Genomic DNA, 24,731 nt, shown 5'->3' with positions numbered 1-24,731 from the left:
TTGCTACACTATCGACAATGGACATTTTTGTCATGGAATTGCACTGAAATTTTGCTACTGTGACTTCACCTTAAGGCAGCATTCTAACTGAAATGAAACGTCATAAGAGATGGACCTAAATTATCTATTCTATGTCCAAGTTTTGTTTTGTTTTTTTACAAAAAAAAAAAAAAATATATATATATATATAGGTAACAAAAATGCCCTTAAAATCAAACATGGAATTGACATAATATTATCATGAACTGCACAGGCCCAACAATATATAGGTGCTGGTCATAAAATTAGAATATCATCAAAAAGTTGATTTATTTCACTAATTCCATTCAAAAAGTGAAACTTGTAGATTACATTTGTTAATTACACACAGACTGATATATTTAAAATGTTTATTTCTTTTCATTTTGATGATTATAACTGACAACTAAGGAAAATCCCAAATTCAGTATCTCAGAAAATTAGAATATTACTTAAGACCAATACAAAGAAAGGATTTTTAGAAATCTTGGCCAACTGAAAAGTATGAACATGAAAAGTATGAGCATGTACAGCACTCAATACTTAGTTGGGGCTCCTTTTGCCTGAATTACTGCAGCAATGCGGCGTGGCATGGAGTCGATCAGTCTGTGGCACTGCTCAGGTGTTATGAGAGCCCAGGTTGCTCTGATAGTGGCCTTCAGCTCTTCTGCATTGTTGGGTCTGGCATATCGCATCTTCCTCTTCACAATAGCCCATAGATTTTCTATGGGGTTAAGGTCAGGCGAGTTTGCTGGCCAATTAAGAACAGGGATACCATGGTCCTTAAACCAGGTACTGGTAGCTTTGGCACTGTGTGCAGGTGCCAAGTCCTGTTGGAAAATGAAATCTGCATCTCCATAAAGTTGGTCAGCAGCAGGAAGCATGAAATGCTCTAAAACTTCCTGGTATATGGCTGCGTTGACCTTGGACCTCAGAAAACACAGTGGACCAACACCAGCAGATGACATGGCACCCCAAACCATCACTGACTGTGGAAACTTTACACTGGACCTCAAGCAGCGTGGATTGTGTGCCTCTCCTCTCTTCCTCCAGACTCTGGGACCCTGGTTTCCAAAGGAAATGCAAAATTTACTTTCATCAGAGAATATAACTCTGGACCACTCAGCAGCAGTCCAGTCTTTTTTGTCTTTAGCCCAGGCGAGATGCTTCTGACGCTGCCTGTTGTTCAAGAGTGGAGGAATGCGACAGCTGAAACCCATGTCTTGCATACGTCTATGCGTAGTGGTTCTTGAAGCACTGACTCCAGCTGCAGTCCACTCTTTGTGAATCTCCCCCACATTTTTGAATGGGTTTTGTTTCAGTCTTTTTGAATGGAATTAGTGAAATAAATCAACTTTTTGATGATATTCTAATTATATGACCAGCACCTGTATGCTAAATTATTAACATGTTTGTCACACAAAACACTCTTGACACAAAATGCACAGGAGCTTCGGCTCACAATTAGTTCAGGCAGATCTAGTATAGCCATTCGGATTTGAGTGAGTTAACACAGAGATATTTTCTGTTTATATCTTTTCTGTTTAATGTGTGAATATCATTCCTTGAATTGCACTAGAAAAGGTCAGTGCTTTTTATGATATTGTAGTGCTTAATGAGCTGTGCAGGCAGCCCAGATGTGAAACCCAGTAGTGTTCACGAGGATTCATGATTTTGTGACCGATTGTGTCACTTAGCTTACTGGTTGCTGCAGTAACCACCCTGTAAGTTACTTTTGATAAATAACAATAGAATCAGAAATTACATAAGCATAAATGTCTTATTTCTTCTGCAAATACTGATCTTGCACAATGCACCCTGGTCTACAAGCTAAACATTCTTGGGCTAGTTGTCATACTTTTCACTCAAGTGATTAATTTTCACTGTAGGTACATTACTGCCTAGGAAAAAATATACAGTTCAGTTAACACACAGTGAGTCCTAGATAACCTGTTTTGAGAATAATACATTTATATACATTATTATGTAGGTATGAATAATACAACAATGTATTTTTAACTAGATATTTGAAGCCAACATAATGCCTGCTAGAGAAAAGCATTTTATATGTTTTATAAATGTAACACAATGTAATAATGTCTGAAAACAGATAAAAAATATGGTTCTGAATATAGTCAAAACAGATACTTGCATTCAGTGGCATAGGTTTGATTTTGACATTAGTGGGGACATAAAAGCAGCATTTATTATAGACGTTTGACTGCAGTTTCATATTATCTCAATAATTGGACAATTTCGCTTTCTGTACAACATGAAAGAATATCTAAACAAACAATTCAGTAGTTGCTGGATATTGGTAGGGACATGTCCCTACTAAATTCTATGCCCTTGCATACATCAGTGATAAAATGCCTTTGCTCCATAATGGCTTGTAATTATGAGCTGAATTTACATAGGACCTTTCAATGTCATGCAGCGCTAATCACTTCGCTTCAATCCCATAGATAAAACCATAATAATAAACAAATACATAATAGGAATAATAGAAAAGAAAACCATGTTAACAGAAGCAAATTGAAAAAAAAAGAAGAAAAGCTTGTGGTTTTATTTGAAATAGAATTCACTGCATAAAAATATTCTGTTTATGGGTAATTTATAGGGGTGTAACGATACGCTCAGGTCACGATACGGTACGTATCTCGATACGGAGTTCACGATACGATACGTATCACGATATTTTGAACAAAATGAAACTGAAATTCAAACAAGATTTATTAAAAAAACATGAACAAATTTCAATAATTTTCCTTGTTGTACATACAAGATCACATTTCAATAAAATAAATAAATATAACATTTTAATAAAAACCTTCTGTATTCAGATCAACAGCTGAATAGGTCTGTCTGTCACTAAAAAAATTGTTTTAAATTTAACATGAACTTAGAATTATGAATAGGGGCCGTTCACATATCGTGTCTAAAAACGCGTGGAAAAAACCGCTTCTCCTTCTTTCCAAAACGCTTGAGCTCTCCAAGAGGATCAGGATGTTTCTGCAAAGGATAAATGATTTCTAGCCCTTGCATTAGTTTTACTACGAGATATATTGACGGAGATAAGATATAAAAACCACCATGTACAGCTATGATCAGCTGTTCGGCTGAGCTTTTGATGTTTTGTTACGGAAAGGCCATAGCTGATCGGTTGATTCTTGTCACACGACCTGCGGTGCGCTTGCGGCATTCTGCGCGGCTACATTTGAAAATAATAACTGACTTGCATGCGGAAAAGACGCAATATGTGAACAGCCCCACAGAACTTCTTAAAGCAAAGCATCACAAGCGTCTTTTGCTTTTCTGTGAGCACAGCTGTTGCTGTGCACTGCGGTGAAAGAAAGCTATGACTTTTCTCACGCGACCATGCAAGAGACTGACATAAGAAACGTTTAAACCTGCTTGCAAGATTCAATGTGTGCCCGAAACACTTACTGAACTAGAGAGCTGATTGAGAAACACCATCTTACGTTACGATAAATCGTTACACCCCTAATACTTATAGTAATTTAAAAATGTGGTAGCATTGGATCTGGACAGGAAGGATAACTCTGGCAGTTGGATGGGGTGTGTCGCGATTCTGCCTTCTCACATCGCGATACAGGTAGGTGGACCTGCGTATCGCGATTTCGGTTTCATATCGCATATCGTTACAGCCCTAGTAATTTAATAAAACAGTGCTCACTTTTCTGCTTCATCTTGAAGTATTCATGAGAAATGTACACAGCCTAAAGGCTCCTCAAAAACCTGATAACAGCAGATGAAAATGCCTTTGGCCAATATCAGTAGGAATCTTCATAATAAGCTCCTAACCTAAATGTGAATGATAGCTAAAATACACATTTACATATGCATTTTTTTGCTCTAAAGGAAATAGTTCACCCAAAAATGAATTTTGTCATTATATACTCACTCTGATGTCTTTCCTACAGAGCCCCGCACATGACTTAAATATATATTTAAGAATTTGTTCACTCATTTTAGTTAATTTGTGGCCATTTACATTTACTAATTAGTTTGCTCATTTTAAGTACAACTAATTAGCCTAGTAAAAGTGGGCCGGTTGTTCTGATGATTTGTGCTACCCGCTCAGATTGTGCTACCTCCTATTAAAACAGATAGGTATCACCAATCGATAGCGAAAAATGCTACCTATTAGACTGTGCTATCAGCATCATGTGGTCTGAGGCTTATTTAAAACAAATCCTTACCTACCCCTATACCCTAAATCTACCCTAAAAACAATGCAAATATATTGTTGGTAGCACAATCTGATAGGTAGCAGGTTTCGCCAGCGTCAGAAGCAGAGGGCAAGGTGTGTGTTTATCAATAGCTATCAATAGCTTGTCATGATATTTGCATCTGCAGTTCTTTGTTATAAATGGCGTTAAAATAATGTGATGGGGGGGTGGGGGGGATTGCGTTTACCCCTCATCACAGCTTCATTAGTTAACATGTTAATAGGTTGTTTGCAATGACGTGGTTCTGGTGACGCGCGAAATTCCGGTAGAGGGCAAACAGTGAAAATTAGAATGGAAGAGATTGGGGAAAAGTCCTTTCTTTGCTGGTTTAGAAAGGTATAAACAGAAAATCACAACATATGTTGGACACGATCCTTATGCTATGAAGAGGAGCGACTTTTCCGCTAAATTAAAATACTTTCCTGCCATCGAGGAGACAGATATAGAGGATGTGAAGCTGCCCTCATGCCATGTTCAGTTCTAGTCTGTGTTTGTTTATATCGCGCTGCCTTTCTACTAGAGAAGTTAGAGCAGTATTTTTATGATTTTTCGTGATTTTGAAAAATGTCACCATTGTAGATCATTTATGCTGAATCGGGAATTGTAATAGGAACTCACGATATCCTTAGTGGAAAAAAGGGAAGGTAATACATTGTCGCCTTGGTTGAGAAGATGAGGAAAGACGACTAGCAAATTTAATATGTCACTAAATAAACCCACTGCCTTTCACTCAAAATAATCACATACTTTGCTGAGTTTTGTATTTGTTTTTTTGTGTAATAATTAACATTATGTTTTAGAGTATGATCACTCGGCTTGTGAATGATTATAATTTGTACACAGCCACTTCAAAAGTGTTCACGAGCTTCTATGGGTTTGATTTTGGTTGTCATTGATTGAAATAAATACAAAAATACAGTGTGTCTATGTCCTGAACGTGACCCTCCGATTCTCCTCCGTGGTCATATGGGAAAGTGAATATTTACAAAAACAACATTTAAATTAGTTACATTTACACACTTCCAACAAATAAATGGATCGACTTCTGTCAGCTTGTTGAACACATTTATTTTATTTGGACATTTTCTACCATACGATGGCTGAAGAAGCAGCGCATGACACTGTTCTCATGGTAACCAGATCAACATTGTGAACAGAATACTACAAAACTGAAATACCAAATTATAATCAAATAGGATAAAATATCTTCTCCTCCCTGCAAACGATAGCATGAATGTGAATATTTAACCAAGTCAAAAAAGCATGTATCCATATTCTTTTACGTTAAGTATCAGCAGACGCAAAACGCTATAAAAAGGCGACAACTTTTAAAATGCCCTCCAGACTCATTCGCGCTGCTGCTGTGACGTCATGTGCAAGCAACCTATTCATTATCACTAAACTGACAATAAAAATACTTATAAAGTATTAATTATTATTAATTAATGTTAATTTCTTAGTTACTGTTTAATAACATTACTAAAATCAAAATAACTTATTTAATGGACCTGAGATAAAACTAACAATGATCAGTTGTGTTTCTAAACTAACATTAACAAAAAATAACACATTCTGTAACAAATGTAGCTATTGCTCAATCTTAGTTAATGCATTAAATAGAGTAAAGTGTTATCTGTTGTTCTTTAAAATGCAAAAGAATTAGGCTATAATCTGTTTGAAAATTTCAGTCAGAGTTGTTTTTGTTTTATTACAAAAATAGTTCTTAAACCTGTTAAACTGACAAAAATGGTTTTGCAACTTATTTTAATACCGTGATAATACCGTATACCGTGATAAAAGCTTCATCAATTAATCGCAACATGAAAATTTGATACCGTCACATGCCTACATTAGATTAACATCATGCACATAAATTATTAAAGACACAATCACACTGTAAAAATGATTTGTTGGTTTAACTTAAAGTAATTAGCCTGACCTGGTTGCCTTAAAATTTGAGTTCATTTAAACGAAAAAAATTGAATTAATACAAAGAAAGAGATTAGCTTATTCAACAGAAACTCAAAATAGTAGGTTATGTAAACATTTGTGAACCTAAGCTGATTTGACAAAAGATTTGTGAAAAGTTGTGATAACAAATCATGAAAATATATATTATATATATATATATATATTTTTTCATGATTTGTTTTCACAACTTTTCACAAATCTTTTGTCAAATCAGCTTAGGTTCACAAATATCATATTTTTTTTTTTTTTTTTTTTTTTTTTAAAGTGCAGTGGCTGACAGCACTCCGTCAATGCTTTCATTTAAACTGCTCATCAGAGTGAATGACAGACAAATAATGACCCAGCAGCTAAATGTGACATTTATAGCCTTGGAGTAAAAGGATTTGTGGTTTTTAATGTCACTTTGAATTACAGAAGTGGCAAATTGATAGATTCAAGTTCTGTTGTTTTGTGTGTGTGTGTGTGTGTGTGTGTGTGTGTGTGTGTGTGTGTGTGTGTGTGTGTGTGTGTGTGTGTGTGTGTGTGTGTGTGTGTGTGTGTGTGTGTGTGTGTGTGTGTGTGTGTGTGTGTGTGTGTGTGTGTGTGTGTGTGTGTGTGTGTGTTAATAGAAAACAAACAAGGAATGGCTAAATATAGGGCAGATTAAACATATTTTCAAACTAAACAATTGCAGTTATATAAGGTTTGTCTATATTCTAAATTAATATTAAAGAATATGATCTGGTTAGTTAAAATGATTTGAAATGAAATCAGTATTCTTGATAGTGTAGAACTTATTGTATGTAGTGTACCTTCATAGGTGTGTTAGTAAATTGTGAGAACAAATTGTTAATTTGTGGCCATGATATACATATTTATCCCTGCATGTCATGTGCAGGGCTCTGCACCTTTCAAACCAAATGATACAAATAAATAAATAAATAAATAAAATAAGGTTTTGTCTTGCAGATGATGCAAATGTCAAATTTAAATTTAGAGACTGTGCACAATGTTTGTTGCTGCCTTATATGAGTCTTAATCTTTGGGGTTTTCTTACATGTGCATACAGGGAGAACCTCCTTCATTTCCTCCTAATCCAGGGATTTTTTTCATAATCCTTATCTAATGTGATGCACCAGACCGTAGGGGCCAATGTAATGAACAATTGCTGTTCTGTTTGAGATGTATCATCAATGCAGCACTATCTCAGACATTGTCTGTATGCCCTTGAGGGTATTAGGACTGGAGTTCAATGAACATATCCTTTCTGTAGTCTCTCTCTGCCCATTTGTGTTCTTTTAGTTTAGTCACCCAGGACCCTCTTTGCTATAGCCTTTCCTTTTTTGTTTGTGCCCACCTTTTTTTTTTTTTTTTTTTTTTTTTGAAAACTGGAAGACAGCAGCTGTGACCATAGATGGCCAATGAAACTTTTATTGTGTTTTTCTCCATTTATCTGAGCATGGAGCAGCTGTTCAAGAAAAACATTTGGTAGGAATAAGGATAATGATTTGTACTAGATTATTAGATAACATGCATTATTTAGATATAACATTCATTTACATAGTGCCTTAAATGCTGCTTCAGACCAAAGGGCAAAATAAAATAATAAAAAATACAGATGTTTTCAGTTTTCCCATCATAAATAAACTATTTGTCATATCCAAACCCCCTCTTGTACAGTGCCTACAGTTAATCTGTAAATAAAGGCTCTCAAAAGGTCACAGTAAACGATGAGCCAGAGCTCTCGCTGAGCTAAAGGTTCCTGCATGTGTGTGTGTGTGTGGCTCTCTTTATCTCCAAACGCCTGGAATCTATTGCTCTGATCAAATCAAATATTGGCATGCTGATAGGCCACATCCATCTCTCTCTCTCCCTCTCTCTCTCTCTCTCTCTCTCTCTCTCTCTCGCACACTTAATAATTGATGGTTAATGCATTATTAATTTACTTTGACTATTAATACAGACTGACACATTAAAGGCGAGAGCCATAGATCTCAATGCACATGGAAAATAATGTAGGAGGGACTGAATCAAGGAATGAGAAAAGGAACATCCAGTAATAAATGCATCAAGACAAGCACAATGACGTCATGTAACTGCTGTCTAACATATAATGTCATATATAAATCTCACACTTCCAGTTTCATTACAGTGTAAATGGAGCATTAGACAAATATATACAACCCATATTTAAGCCTAAATTAAAATTGATTTATTTTAATTTCATATAAAATTTCCATTCATTTGATTCAGGCAGTTTTAACATTAACTAATAAACTGAATGTGATGCACATTTGCAGTGTTGGGGAGTAGTTAACTACATGTAGCGGCGGAAACTATTTAAAATGGAAACTATTTAAAATGGTGTCTTAATAATGAAAAATGAAAAACTAAATACAAACAAGTTTATATCAGAAGTTGAAAAACATTTGTCCAGCAATTTATATGTTCTCAAATGTCAGGATGGCACAACTGCAAACATGGCTCTTTTGTAATGAATTGACAAGGTAATAACAGTAAACATGATGCATGCATCATCCAGAGGACACCAACTGATCCTTGTGGCAGAGTGAAAAAGTTTGTAGATCTCTCTCAAATACTGGTAAAAACTGCTAATTTCAACTGTGGGTAGGTTGGTACACGTTCCATGTCAGGTGGTACAACTACAGTATATACATACAACTATTTGGTTGTACCACCTGACATAAAGAGTCAAAAATGAATTTAAACACTTTGAAATGTTATTTAACAACTGAAACTTGTTTAAACGCTTTGTTCGTGAATCAAAAATATGCATTACGTCAGTTTTGAAAATATATTAAAAAAAAATCACTATTATCACTATTACAAAAATCTTACATGTTTCATTTGTGTATATTGAATTTAGGTACATGAATCCTAAATGTATGCCTAAATATTATTTTGAGTGTAAGATTGGACTATTGTCTTGAAAGAAAGAGGAAATGCAGAGCTGTGAATGAATGCACACATGAATGCACATCCACTCACTGTCACCAAGAGACTGTTTGGAGGATCTGCGTTTGATGTTAAAAACACACCACCTGCACACACGCAAAGTAATGGCACTTTCCTGTGGCTTTATCGATCTGACAGCTTGACCCGGGGATCTGCAGGAGGCTCTGGAGAATAGTGGAGAGAGAGAGAATAAGAGACAAACAGACAGACAGCCAGGAAAACAGAGAGACAGCAGAAGAGAGAGAGAGAGAAAGAGAGAGAGCAAATTGGCAATGACTGATAAAAAAATGAAAGCATGAAATGCAAGCAAATGATTAGTCAAGACAGACAGCAATAAACACTTACTCTCAGAACCAGACCAATATATATACTCACACAGACATCTCTGAGATGCGGTTGGAGTGAGAGTGATTGTCTTAATTAAAGCTGTGATATGAAATGGCTTCCTCCACCTAGACTCATGTCACCTTACGATGAGATTACACTTCTTATTGCACTGTAGAGCTACAGTCTGTCGGGGCTGTGAGGAGAACGGGAAACTGAATCAGGAGAGAGAGATAGAGTAGAAAGCACATATATAAAGACAAGGAAAGGACGAAACAAAAGGATGGAGAGATTCTTTTTACATGACTCGTATCAATGTTGCCTGAAGCAATGAACTTGTTGCAATGAAGCGTCAACAGCCTATCCCTCAATGCTGCAATGCATGCTAGTCAAGCTCAATGTTCAAACAATTTCAACTTTGACCCCATCGCCAACTGACCTTTTGAAGCGCAGTCAGTAATTACCGTCAGTGACAGGTCCTGTGATTCACTCATGCTTTTGACCCTCTAATGATGTCTTCTAGAGACCAAAGCAACCAGAAATATTTTTAATATAGATCTTGAATGCCTCTTTTCAGTCACATTCACCTTTCATTCATGTTCATGTACCATACTGCTTCCAAAATAATCTTGTGACATGAACTAATTTAAATGTATTAACAACTCATAAAGTTTTGGTGAATCAATAATTTCAGAGGGTTTTTTTTTTTTTTTTTTTTGGCAAAACCTATGCTCACTTCCTGCTTTCTGCTACCTAGAAAAAAATCAATCAATAAATAAATTAAAAAATCACGCTTCAGTTACACTTTTCAGGGTGAGGATAAAAAAAGCTCAGGAAACTTGCGTTAAAATCGGCATGAAATAGAAATCGCAATGGACTTTTCTTCACTATTGTGATGTATATCAAAGTGAAATGGCTTATCGAATGCAAAAAACAAAAACAAACAAGTAGGGAAGGACTTGATTTTGTCAATTAGGTATTGATTGGATTGTAGAAAGTGGGTGTTGCAAACTAAATGTTCATCCATTTAGTTTGCAATGGCCATTTTTTACAATTTCTGTTTCATGTGAGTGACAGGTTGCTGGAGAGGAGATATTGAACTCATCTGGCTATTGGACACCTTTATTGCCCAGTCCTCATACCAGTGCGCGTGTAAAGAGAAGATATGTCTTTGCGAGATTGTGGTTATGTTAATGTTTTTGATTTATGAGGGCATTTTTAAAAATGATAAAAAAAAAAACACTGCAAGATTCCGTTTAAAAAAAAAAAAAAAGAGTCCAATTTTCTAATGCATGTCAAAAATGGATGAAAATATTGACTCATTAGAACTCAAATCGAATCAAGACTTCACAAGATTGGGAAAACATCCATTCTGGTGGGGCATTCTAGAAAGCAAGGTTAACTTACCTTCACATATGCCCCAATCTCTCTGTTTATTAACCAAAATCTTGTTTACTCGAGGTATGCAGGTTCCAAAACCCGGAGTATGAAACTCAATGTAAATGGTGGCCACACAAAGACATTCTCAACTGAGCGCCGAATCAAGGAGTCACCATGAAAATAGAAACTAAAAAGAATGTTTAGCCACTTTTGAGTGCAGATCCACAATGTGTGAGATGAGAAAAGAAAAAATAAATAAATGTGAGTAAAATTAACATTTTTGAACAGGTTTTGGAACGGAAATTTGAGTTTATCTGCTTACCTGAGTAAACTTACCCAGGTAAGTCGCATTACCTGCTTTGTGGAATAACCCCCAGGCTTTGCATGCAGAATTCAGTTATTCTAAAACACAATAAATAATGCATGCAGGTCATAGTTAGGGCAATATCCACTATTTATAAAGATACAAATACAATTACAATTTCAAATGAGATGATTTATATATAAAAAAATGTGTATATGTTCTATACTTTTCATTAATATGTAGCTTTAAAATACAAATTTGGCAAAATCCATGGCTTCTTTTGAAAGGTCGTCAATGGACAATTTTTTGCTCGCATTCGGAATCAGAAGAGAACAAGGGGTAAAAGAGCAACAAAAAGATAGAGAATGAGAGAGAAAAGTTCTTTGGATAGCTGAAGGAAAACATTTAAAACAAACTGCTGTAATTGTGTTCTGTCATGTTATCTTAGAGAAGAGATATGTTGAGCTCTTGTAAACATGACAGTACAAACATGCAAACACACACACAGCACATGCATAATTACCACACCTGCTTAACTTGATGAAGGATGCACATATGGTCCACCACACATCTCTCTCCCAGTGCTGCTGAACTCAGTTGCCTCCAATGTGTGCCTTCCCAGAATGCACTGCTTTGACACTTCAGCACACTTCAGAATTTGCCACTGCTTTCATAGTCCCTTTGCACCAAATCAGAACATATTTTTAGCCTCTATGCTGCCTTTCTGAGTCTCATTTTCAAACCTAAAACAGAAACTTTTTGCTTATCATTTTAGCATCTAAATTTGATTGACATTCTTTTCTTATGTTTACTTGTCCAATAACATTTACACAAAATATTGGCAAGATCTTACATGTACAGTACAGTCCAAAAGTTTGGAACCACTAAGATTTTTAATGTTTTTAAAAGAAGTTTCACCTGCTCACCAAGGCTACATTTATTTAATTAAAAATACAGTAAAAACAGTAATATTGTGAAATATTATTACAATTTAAAACAACTGTTTTCTATTTGAATATATTTCACAAAGTAATTTATTCCTGTGATGGCAAAGCTGAATTTTCAGCATCATTACTCCAGTCTTCAGTGTCACATGATCCTTCAGAAATCATTCTGATATGCTGATCTGCTGCTCAAGAACCATTTGATGTGTACAATTGTACAAAATATTTGTGTACAATATTTTTTTTTCAGGATTGTTTGATGAATAGAAAGTTCAAAAGAACATTGTTTATCTGAAATCTAATCTTTTGTAACATTATAAATGTCTTTACTGCCACTTTTGATTGATTTAATGCATCCTTGCTGAATAAAAGTATTCATTTCTTTAATTTCTTTTCAAAAAAATAAAAATTCTTACTGACCCCAAACTTTTGAACGGTAGTGTATAATGCTACAGAAGCTTTGTATTTCAGATAAATGCTGTTCTTTTGAACTTTCTATTCATCAAGGAATCCTGAAAAAAAAGTACACAACTGTTTTCAACATTGAAAATAATCATAAATGTTTTTTGAGCAGCAAATCAGCATATTAGAATGATTTCTGAAGGATCATGTGACACTGAAGACTGGAGTAACGATGCTGAAAATTCAGCTTTGCATCACAGGAATAAATTACTTTGTCAAATATATTTAAATAGTACACAGTTATTTTAAATTGTAATAATATTTCACAATATTACTGTTTTTTAATGTATTTTTAATTAAATAAATGTAACCTTGGTGAGCAGATGAAACTTCTTTTAAAAACATTAAAAATCTTAGTGGTTCCAAACTTTTGGACTGTACTGTATATTCAACTTTTATTGTGTACTTATGAATACTGCATAGCAATGCCTGTTTAAGCCACATCAGATCCTCAAAATATACTTGTGACAACTGCAAGAGTTGCAAAATGTCCATTTTTGTCCATTTTAGCCATTTAAAACCTAGAATAGACATTTTTACTGTTCAAAGTGAAAAAAAAAAATACAGTATTCCAAAATCGGCCTATTGAGAACGATACAGATTTTGGCTGATACCGATATGGTCACAATATATTCTAATCCAAATGATAAGTTTATGTTAACTAAAATTAAATAGACTAACAAATGAACTTATATATGCTTTTCTCAAATAGGAAAAGGGGACCTGATCGGATCGGACTCGCTGACGAAAGAGCAGGTGATCAAGACTAACGCAAACGTCAAAGCTCTGACATATTGCGACCTGCAATACATCAGCCTGAAAGGACTGCGAGAGGTGCTGCGCCTCTATCCTGAATACGCCCAGAAATTTGTCAGTGAAATTCAGCACGATCTCACCTATAACCTGCGGGAGGGCAGTGGAGCTGACGTGAGTGATGCATGCAAGCACACATGACGGTATTCGGGGCAAAGGACAACAATCCTTTGATTCAAGGAGTGTGTGCATACAGTAGTGCTTTTTTTAGCCCAAATCATGTGCATGAGGGACTGAGGCAATTACCATGAAAGTACAGGTCAGGAGTCAATACATTGCCTCGGATTGGATTATCAATATTGTACGGTTGTGCTGTGGAGCTGATATGAGTCCTATAAATAGTGCATTGTTCAAATAGACAAACATAAAACAGTCACCTTCATGAACCTGTATTATGGTTCATATTCTCTGCTGTATCAATTTTGTTTCAGATTTTTCTCATAAAATACTTTAGTATATATAAAAATAGAAACATGTTACATACAGTAAGAGTATTGAGCTATAAATAGGGATGTATAAATGAATAACTGTCATTTACTCACCCTCATGTTGTGCTAAACTGTATGATTTTGTCTACTACAGAATATAAAAGAAGATAGGGTGAATTCAGGTTGATTGGGACACTTTTTCCAGTTCATCTCAATGGCAAAAAAGTGTCCCAATCACCCTGAATTCACCCTATTTTTAGAGAGTTCAGTTTTTCTTCTTTTTTTTTCTTCTTTTTTTTTTTGTAAATCAGCGGTAATCATAACTGTTCGGTTACCGATATTCATCAAAATTGTGTTCGGCAAAAGACAGAGTCAGGTTTGGAACAACATGAGGGTGAGTAAAGGAAAATGAAAATTTCATTTTTGGGTGAACTATCCTTTTAATTTGGATGGTATATTTCTGATATGCTGGTCTTGGAGGAATTTGATGAGATGAGTTCATAATCTCTGACTTTTGATTGCAGAATTTGGTGTCTTGACAAATTTGAGCACAGTTTGAGTCTCTATTTCTTATATATCTCTAGAGGAAAAATTCAGTATTGTTTTTTTGTCGTCTCTGGGTAAAAAAAAAAAAATCTGATATGCAAGAGACTTCTAAAAAAAGTCTTCATTTGGGGCCCTATTTTAGCGATCTAAGCGCATAGTCTGAAGTGCATGGCGCAGGTGCGCTTAGGGAGTGTCCGAATCCTCTTTTGCGAGTGTAACGACGGAAAAAATGTTTGAGGTGGTCCAAAAGTGTTGTGTCTAGTCTCTTAATGAGTCATGGGTGTGTTTTGGGTGTAACTTGCAATAAACCAATCAGAGTCTCATCTCCCATTCCCTTTAAAATCCAGTTGCACTCACACCATGGTGGATACGCTTTTTACATGGCAGAATTTGCAAGCAGAAAGAATGAACGCTTCTCCAGAGAGGAATCTTTGTTTGTGTAACAAGCAGAGTGTACACGTGTTGTGCACCCGCCTATAGAAGCATATTACTTGCACGTATTACTAATCTCAATGGCTGTTTCATAACATTGTAAATAATGTTTGACTTCTCCATGATAAACAAAGTTGCGCAGTATCGCTTTGCACACCATAGTAAACAGGGTAACCGCTATATTTCTGCCTGTCTAAGCATCACCTTCTACCAGAGAGTAAATTAGCATGTTCCTGCTATTTTTTATGCGTTGGTCTGAACAATCAAATGCGAAAATCGAATTTTAAGGCGGAACATTTGTGTTTGTGTTAAGTCACACACACACAAACAAACAATTGAAACATGAATAAAAATAAAAAATGTAAATTTGTAATCCTCTACCACAAGCCCAGTTGACCACAGTGGATTTGTATATGTAAAGTGCAGAGTTACTCAATGAATTCATTAGCCGTGACCTACAGACTGGAGGTATGTGTGTGTGACTCTGCATTACCCACATCCACAACCAGCTGAATACAAAATGGTTCCCCATCTGCTGTCTCTGGCATCTTTCCTTCCTTCTTGCACGTTCTTTAAGTCAGTGTACTTTCCTTGACTTAGATAAAGCTGCTACCCCCCCTCATCTTAGGGATGCACATGTATGCCTGTGCACGAGACACACACACGTTCTCGCAGCCTTGAGTGTAACTTGCAAGGACAGGAATAGCAGCAGGCTGCGGTTTGGAGTGTGTGCTGATACTAAGAATAGCATTGAGGGAAGGCGGGGACTCCGTGTTGGCTGGGTCCCCCACGCCTCGAGCTAAGATTGGATCCTGGCGGATAAAAATAGCACTGAAACGAGAGGCGCGGCGGGGGGAGAGAGGTGCCTCATTTCTCTCCTTTTCACTTTTTCCTGCAGTGCTGCTTCTGCAAGGTGTCACATGTAGATTTCATTCCAGCTTGAGAAAGATATCGCTGTGTTTGAGAAGAAAAAGAGAGAGATCAAGTAAGAAAGAAAAGAGAAATTCATTACAGTTGGTTGGTGGAGTGGCAGGTACATAACATGTAAACATAAAAGACACTGTTGTAACTGTACCTCAAATCGTGCAGGTTGTTGACAAGAGGTGTTTAATCGGTTGTTCAGTTTTCACCTAGCAATATCAAGGGACTTGTTTGACCTGAGAGACCAATGAGAACACCCTAGCAGCTGCATAGCAATGCGCTAAATGCCTCTCAGAACACCTTAGCAACCGCATAGAAATGCCCCGGCAACCAGCAACAATAGCTTAGCATCTTGGCAGTGACTTTCGCATATGCAAGGCACTTTGTTTCCTTCAGAAAATGTAAAAATCAACTTTGTTTGTGCCATGAGACATAACAGATCAGCATCGATGCTCATTTCACGTGTGCAACCCCAGAATACCAATGAACACACATACACAGATAATTGCAGAGCTGGTGAGAATAGAAGTGTGGTGTGATTATTGGTGAAGCATCCCTATTACTGTTTGTGTGTTCTTGTATATATGGCTTATGAGGACACACTTGTGTATAATGACATGGGTATTACAATGTAAACATAGTTTACTTCCCGTGTCCTCGTAAACCAGGTGGCTTAAAAACATGCTTGTTTAAAAAACTAGTATGGCTTAAAAAATAAAAAACAGCAAACTAGTTTGTACAGAATAAAAACCATTACACCTATGGAGAGTCCCCGTAAACCACATATACAAATGTGTGTGTGTGTGTGTGCAGTAGGGCTTTGGAGGCGAAAGGTAATGCATTCTTTCCTCTCTTTCTTGTTATACTTAGCTGTGATTGACAATTTTTGGTGACTCGAGGGACATGGAAATGTCCGAACAAACACCTCCTTCTCTCTCTCTCTGGAGGATGGGAGGGAAAGAAAGTGAAAACTTCTGCAAAAGCACCAATTTAAGCATCGTACACACATGCACACACATTCGCCTCGTGCCACTGGGGTCTGTGTTACTAAGATTGGAAGGAGATGGCTAAAAATAAATTCTGCTTTAGGTGGGGTGTGGGACTGCAGACAGAGCATGGGGGTGGAGATCATGAGAGGAACGGGAAAAAAACAAGATGCGAAGAAAGAGAGAGGCAGGGTGCGGTGAACGGGAGGGGGGTTGCGGATAAAGATGGAGAGATTTCAGTCAAAGTGAATGGGAGAGAACAAACAGAGGGACGGGGGAGACAATTGGAACCATGTTAATTTGAATTAAGATAAGCTTGAGTTTTGGTATTTTTCAGTCTTTTTCCTTCCTGATTATGAGTTAGCAATACAGGGATAAGGACTGTGTGTGTTGTCATCCTATAGCGACAGACCGTGATTGACACAGCCTTTTATGTGTTTTGACAAAACAAAAATAAACAGTGCCGCCTCTCCTCTCTGCAACCTCTTTTGCAGTGCTGCAGGATAACGCTGCTTGCAGTCATCCTTTTTATGACATTCTAAGAACATACAGTGCTGAGAGAGTTTAACAAAGAAGAAATCTAAATCAATTTCAGCTTCTATAAAGAAGAGTGTTTTTATTCTGGGCGAAAACCAATTGAGGTTCCTTAATCTAGTACAATGGAAAAATATGCAGAGAGTTGAGCTGGAGGTGGAGAAACATGTAAGAGAGGGTGAGAAGGACAAGAAAAATCAACAGGCTGTGTTAGTCTGCCACGCTCTGGTCATGACTCTTTACTACCCTTTTGAAAATAATTTTTATAATTGCATGCTTTTATTTTTTTCATAAAAAATAAATTGTTCTTTAATAACTAGATTTGGATTTTCAAATGGACATGCCAGTGTTTGCAAAGCAGCAGTATTAATGTTGGTGGTAACCTTAGGTTCGACACAATGGCACAGCATCTTTGCAGGGTAAAAAAGTGATTATATATGGCTATATATATAGCAAGATCAGAGTTTAGTATGCCAATACATGCAGGAGAGAAGGTCAGTCACTATTTGGTATGTAGTGACAGTGTTTTACATTTTGGTTTCAAACTAATATACATACACTACTGTTCATGTTTTTGAAAGAAATCTTTTATGCTCACAAAGGCTGCATTTATTTGATCAAAAATAGTAATAGCGTGAAATATTTTTACAATTAAAAAAAAAAAAAAAAAAATTTTAATATGTTTTAAAATTACTTTGATTCCTGTGTATAATTTATTCCTGTGATGGCAAAGCTGAATTTTCAGCATCATTACTCTAGTCTTCAGTGTCACATGATCCTTCATGATCATTCTAATATGCTAATATTATAATATTCATATCTAATATTGCATTTATTTGAAATAGAAACATTTTGTAACATTATAAATGTCTTTACTGTCGCTTTTGATCAATGTAATGTGACCTTGTAGAATATTGAGCATAAGAATAAAAATAACAGAATGGAACATAAATACAGTGCTGCCTCGCAAATACTATAGTAAAGTATTATCAGCCAAGCTCTAACCATACCACTTAAAGGGTTAGTCCACACAAAAATTAAAATAATGTAATTTATTACTCACCCTCATGTCATTCTACACCTGTAAGACCTTCGTTCATCTTTGGAACACAAATTAAGATATTTTTGATAAAAATTTGATGGCTCGGTGAGGCCTGCATAGACAGCAAGTTAATTTACACTTTCAAATGCCCAGAAAAGTACTAAAAACATATTTAAAACAGTTCATGTGACTACAGTGGTTCAACCTTGATATTATAAAGCAACGTGAATACTTTTTGTGCGCCAAAAAAAATAAATAATGACTTTTCAACAATATTTAGTGATGGACGATTTCAAAACATTGTTTTGAATCAGTGGTTCAGAGCGGCAAAAAAAATCACGTTATTTTAGCAGTTTGGCAGTTTGACATGCGATCCGATAGTCGTTAATTTGCACACAAAAAGTATTCTCGTCGCTTTATAATATCAAGGTTTAGTACCTTTCTGGCCATTTGAAAGTGTAAATTAACTTGCTGTCTATGCAGGCCTCACTGAGCCATCGGATTTTATCAAAAATATCTTAATTTGTGTTCTGAAGATGAACGAAGGTCTTACGGGTGTGTAATAAATAACATTATTTTCATTTTTGGGTGAACTAACCCTTTAAATTAACTTCTGTTGGTCAAAAACATGTGCATCTACTGCATTTCATATAGACATCAACATAACTAATCCTGCTCTGTCTCTCTCAGCTGGACTGGGAAAGCAATGGCGGACTGGTGAAGAAACTTCCTGCTATCCGTGAGGACGAGGAGAATGATGAAGAACAGAACTCTGTGTCAAGAGCCCAGCGGTCTCCCCTTCGCCTGACCAGAGGCCTCAGCTCCCCACTGCGATCGCCACTCCTCCCTCCTCGCCCCTTCCGCCCTCCATCAGACCACACGCGACCCGCCACCCTCCAGATCCCTGTGGTCAGTTTCAGCAGCGCTCCTCCAGAACTCAGCCCCAGGTACAACTACACATCTCACATCCTCAATGAGCTGTTGCCCTCTGGTGGCTTTTATAAGAACTTTATATATTCATAATTTAGAAGAAGTATCCAGCTACCATGGCAACCAGTTTGGGTGGAATCGCTGCTTGCTCTAGTGATTGGCTCTGCAATTTCACACTTAGAAATCAAAGCTTACCTAAAGCTGCAATTTAGTGAGCTTAAACCAAAAGGAATCTATTTCTAACTAGGCATTTTATGCTCCATTTTATATATAGCCATTGATATGATCATGCATTTAACCAAACTGCTTAAATCTCAGTCCTTGATCTGCTGCACATGAACAACAGTGGATTTTTTTTTCTTCTGATGTCTCTGCAGGTTTGTGGATGGCATAGAGACAGAAAGCAATTCCAGCTCAACACAAAGGTTTGAGTTCGGTCCCAGCCTACCTCAGAGCGGCCCCCCGTCCCCTTCACCAGGTACAAACACAACTACAAGACAGAATGCGATTTCTGGAGGGAAATATTATGAAGTGATATTTCCAAAAATAGACTGTCTTGCACAGTCAGACTTATTCTGGCCAAGAACCGCCCACTCAGACAGGAAGGGACCATCTGACCAATATGTAAAGCTGCCAACTATTTTTTTTAACACGTCCACAGGGGTGGTACATCTGAAATTGGATATAAACCTCAAAGCAAAGCAGAATATACTGTTGCACAGGGAGATATAATAGCTATTAGTTCTTCCTCAGAATCTTTCATTGTAGCAGCATGGGAAATTTACAAACAAAACTTTAATTTCGGTGCACCCCGACTCAAGAGAAATTACATAAAGACAGTTAAAAATATATTTTTTCACAACTAAAATAACCACACATGGTCATAAAATAACCATTCTTGGTTCCTCAAAAGAACCTTTCAGCGAACCGTTCTTAAAAGAACCATTATATTTTCGAATTGTGAAGAACATTTTAATAATCTAAAGAACCTATGAAGAATGTTTTGTGGAATGGAGAGGTTCTAGGGATAATAAAGGTTCTTCAAGGAACCATCGATGCCAATAAAGAACCTTTGTTTTTAAGAGCGTATGCGTAAGATGGTCAAGGAGTGGTCTGCGTTACAGTAAACTTTTCTTCATCTATCCAATCCTCTCACTCTCTTACCTCAAAATATGCTTAATCTCTACTACAAACTCAAGATATGTAAAAATCTAAATTTACCCCATTTTGTGTGCAGTGAACCAGGAGCAGCTGGAGACCAAGCAGAGCATCACCAAACTGAGCGAGGAGGTAACAATCAAGCACATTGAATCAAAATAAAAAAACATTTTTAAACATAAAATATGTTTAAAATGTTTGCACAGCTAGTAGAGAACAGCTCATTCGAATCAGAGTCTAGGCCTGAGTAGTTTGAGTTTGAGTCAGAGACCTGAAGAAGGTCAGCTTTGAATGAACATCCAGTCAAATCTATCTTTTCCATAGCTTACATTCCATTAATCTCATTCACAGATGACTAGTCTATCCCAGCAAGTCTCTCAGCTGAGCAAAGAGCTACAGGAAATGACACGTCTCCTCCGGCCCTTGCTTGTCATTGGACCTCAACCCCTCCTAACAGCCATGAGTCCAACAATACCTCCGTCTACCAGCAGTAGCAGCAGTCCAACAATATCAACACCACCAGCTCCTTCGCCCACAGCCCCACTGTCCGCACCATTCAGGCCTGGATGCTTACTATTGGACAGCGCAGAAACTGGAAGCACTGGCTTGCCCAGCTGCCTCATACCCACCAGCCCAACACAGAGACACCTAGCACATGCTCAGGTGTCTCCGGCAGGCTGTTTAAGGGGACCTTCCTTGCCAGTCCTCCTTTCTCCAGTGACAGCCCAAACAGAGGGACCCGGTGGCCAGGCAGCTCCGACCAAGCCACAGCAGACCAGTCACCCCCCATCTCCATCTCTAACCTTTTCTTCCTCGCTTCCTTCTTTCCGCTCCCAGTCTACTTCCTGCTCTCCCTGCCAGGGGCCTCATCGACCTGCCAGTCACAGCAGAAGTTTGCTACCTAGACCCCCCTCACAAGACACCCCGCCTCCACCACCCTCTCATTGCTCGGCACCACCCTCAATCAATAACTCCCCTGGCGACCACAGGCTGGGGATCAACACATTTCCCTTGCCCTCTTCCTCCGCTGACACTGCTCCTCGGATCCAGCCACTGTCGTGCACTCCTCCTTCTTGCCCGCACACCTCCCCACCCTTGCCCTGCTCCCTGGACTCCCTGCCAGAAACCCAGGCCTCTTTTGGCACTTCCTGGTCCCCGCAGAACCCCAGGTCAGGACCTCCTCAGTTAGAGTTTGAGATGCAAGAGTGGGCAGCAGGAGGGAGGCCTTCCACAGAGCATATCAGCTTCATAGATGAAGAGGGACCGCCACTGTGAGTGACTGAAAGATGAATACTACAACTAGTTGACTTAGCAAATAATGGAGTGGTGAACTGGGCCAACAGCAATTACCCCAACACACCTACATTCTGAATAACAGACAATACTGATTGCTGTTCCTTCAGGACAACACTTGTAATTGGACAAATTGTGGATCTGTTCCAAAATCGTAGTGAGCTGCTTAGCTAGACAGCATTTTCAAGGCATTCTTATATGATTTTTAGCCAAAAATCAAAAGATAAGACATATTTATAAAGATAAGACATATTAGATCGCACTGCGGATCAGGGAAAAGTTTCATCCAAGATTATCCCACTTGTTACAAGAAACAAAACCACACAAGAGTCATCGTGTAAATACTGTACTTGCGAGATGAAAACATGGACGTTTTACTTGGAGCTATTCATGTCCTCAGACTCTAAATTAAGTATTTCTACCGCAATATTATTAATGCCAAAATAATTGTGCAATCTGAGTAATCAGTAGACAAATCTACAATACAAGTAACAGTCATTATGTCATTGCTTAAAAATTATTTAGCAAGACTTTAGGTAGTTACACTAAACTATTCTATGCCTTTTGTTTATTTTCAGATTATTATCGCATTATTAAGACATTAACAATAGGCAATTACAAGGATTATTTAAAAAAAAAAAAAATCTGCATTAAAGGATTATTCTACTTTTAAATAAAATTACTTGGGGTAATTACCTGGGGTTCTGCGGGGACCAGTATTACTCACTCCCATGTCATCCAAGATGTTCATGTCTTTCTTTCATCAGTCGAAAAGAAACGAAGGTTTTTGATGAAAACTTTCCAGGATTATTCTCCTTATAATGGACTTCAATGGTCTATAAATGGTTGAAGGTCAAAATGACAGTTTCAGTGCAGCTTCAAAGGGCTTTAAACAATACCAGACGAGGAATAAGGATCTTATCTAGCGAAACGATCTGTCATTTTCAAAAAAAAAATAAAACTGTATAAGCTTTATAAACACAAATTATCGCCTTGCACATGCTTCACTGCAAAAAATGCTGTTCTTGCTTAGAATTTTTGTCTTGTTTCCAGTCCAAATATCTAAAAATTCTTAGATCAAGAAGCATTTTCTTGACAAGAAAAAATTATTTTCTTGTTTTTAGGAAAAATAAGTCAAAATTAAGTTTTTCCTTAAAACAAGCAAAATAATCTGCCACTGGGGTAAGCAAAATAATCTTAATACAAACTGAAAACAAGATTATATATCTTATTTTTAGTTTGATATAAGATTATTTTACTTACCCCACTGGCAGATTATTTTGCTTGTTTTAAGGAAAAACTCACTTAATTTTAAATTGTTTTTTCTGAAAACAAGAAAATAATTTTTACTTGTCAAGAAAATGCTTCTTGATTTCAGAATTTTTAGATATTTGGACTGGAAACAAGACAAAAATTCTAAGTAAGAACAGCATTTTTTTGCAGTATTCGGAACAAATGCGTCACCAGTTTCGTTTTTTTTCTGTAAGTAGAATAGGGAAGGTGTAGGACATACGGCGTAAGCTTTTTGAAAAATACAGAAAGCAGAAACACATGCAAGGTGATAATTTATGTTTATAAAGCAAATATAGTTGTATTTTTTTTTTCGAAAATTACTGATCTTTTCGCTAGATAAGACCCTTATTCCTCATCTGGTATCGTTTAAAGCCCTTTGAAGCTGCACTGAAACTGTCATTTTGACCTTCAACCGTTTGGAGGCCATTGAAGTCCACTATAAAGTGAATAATCCTGGAATGTTTTCATCAAAATCCTTAATTTCTTTTCAACTGACGAAAGAAAGACATGAACATCTTGGATGACATGGGGGTGAGTAAATTATCAGGAAAATTTAATTTAAAAGTGGACTAATCCTTTAACTACATTTTACTTCTGAATCCGCTGGCATTTTGAGTGTTTCTACATGATGTTGCAGCAGTCAGGTGGTAGAAGTTGAAGCTCTCAAAAAATTCTGTCAGTGGTGTAATTATCAGGCTTTGAGTGCTTTTTCTATGTAGACATCCCGTAATTATGGTAAAACATACATGGCAGGAACACACATTTTTTCACAGTTGACTCCAGTACAGTCCAATTTTAACATGCTGCTAAGCTAATGCTAACAGAACTTTTCCACAATGAAAATTCTATCTAAATATATATTAAAAATGTTTAGCCTTATACTGTATTTTACATATTTTTGTGCTTAGAGAACCGAGTCAGCATTTAGCATTAGCTTAGCAACACGATAACATCAAAGTGTCTAGTGAGGTTAGGCTAGTTTGTTTTGATGGTTTTAGAAGGGTTTTGAGCACTTGTCAGCTGGTCAGTCTCAGAGACTAGCTGTTTTTCAGCAAGTAGAGATGCTACCCATGAAAAGTCATTTATGAGATTAGCCTAATTTTTGGTTAGAATTCTGCCATAGAATGGCATCTGCCTATGTAGACAGCATACAGTGAGGCAGCTCGCTATGGTTTGAAACAGAGCCACTGTGGTGAGCCACTCGCCACTAAGGAGCACCTCAGTACTTGATACCAGCCAGTCACTCTCCTCTGAGCACAACTTCATGAAGTTTCTCTTCTAAAGGCTTTATAGGGCCTTCACAGGCATCATAATCATCACAGGAGCATGGTGACCCGAACTGCGAGGATCCCGCTGCGGTCCTAGAAACCTTGCTATGGGAATAGCATAAGTGAAAGTGCACTGATAAACTTGCATGGCTGTGCACTAATCATGCACAGAATACAGAAATTGTCAGGTGGTGTTTCTTATCTCTGTATTATCAAAATGTTTTTACTCTACAAATTAGCCACCTTATGAATCAAGTTCATATTTAAATTTTCAGACTTGGTAAATGAATGAAGCTGTCACATTTTCCATAATTCGTTTGTTTCCTCCAGACTGTCCTAGGACAGTTAACACATTCACTAGCCAGAACTAGGGGTTGCATATTTAGTCAGAATGGAGACCTTGGGAAATGCCTGTCCTCCACTTCTGGAAAATGATCAAATTTGGTCAGTTTATAGATTTTTTCATTATATTCAGT

The 24,731-nt window shown here is 37.1% G+C and overlaps 1 protein-coding gene and 1 long non-coding RNA gene across 2 annotated transcripts in view; one reads left to right on the top strand and one right to left on the bottom strand.

The window, feature by feature from the left end:
• The window catches only part of kcnh3 (potassium voltage-gated channel, subfamily H (eag-related), member 3), a 54,014-nt gene extending 32,338 nt beyond the window's left edge, over positions 1–21,676 (top strand). The window contains exons 10-14 of the mRNA XM_067408633.1: positions 13,324–13,538; positions 19,004–19,260; positions 19,621–19,721; positions 20,481–20,533; positions 20,753–21,676. Coding sequence (XP_067264734.1) covers positions 13,324–13,538; positions 19,004–19,260; positions 19,621–19,721; positions 20,481–20,533; positions 20,753–21,676 — 1,550 coding nt within the window. The remainder of the gene's footprint in view (positions 1–13,323; positions 13,539–19,003; positions 19,261–19,620; positions 19,722–20,480; positions 20,534–20,752) is intronic.
• Positions 8,594–11,227, bottom strand: LOC137036032 (uncharacterized). Its single transcript, XR_010897131.1, has 4 exons — positions 10,929–11,227; positions 9,961–10,040; positions 9,573–9,736; positions 8,594–9,361 (listed from the first exon to the last, which is right to left on the bottom strand). It is a non-coding gene; the product is annotated as an uncharacterized lncRNA (long non-coding RNA).
• Positions 21,677–24,731: the final 3,055 nt, after the last annotated feature.

The sequence above is a fragment of the Chanodichthys erythropterus genome, chromosome 14, assembly GCF_024489055.1.
Source record: "Chanodichthys erythropterus isolate Z2021 chromosome 14, ASM2448905v1, whole genome shotgun sequence".
In the NCBI taxonomy this organism is placed as follows: Eukaryota; Metazoa; Chordata; class Actinopteri; order Cypriniformes; family Xenocyprididae; genus Chanodichthys; species Chanodichthys erythropterus.
This window is presented reverse-complemented; position numbering and strand designations above follow the sequence as displayed.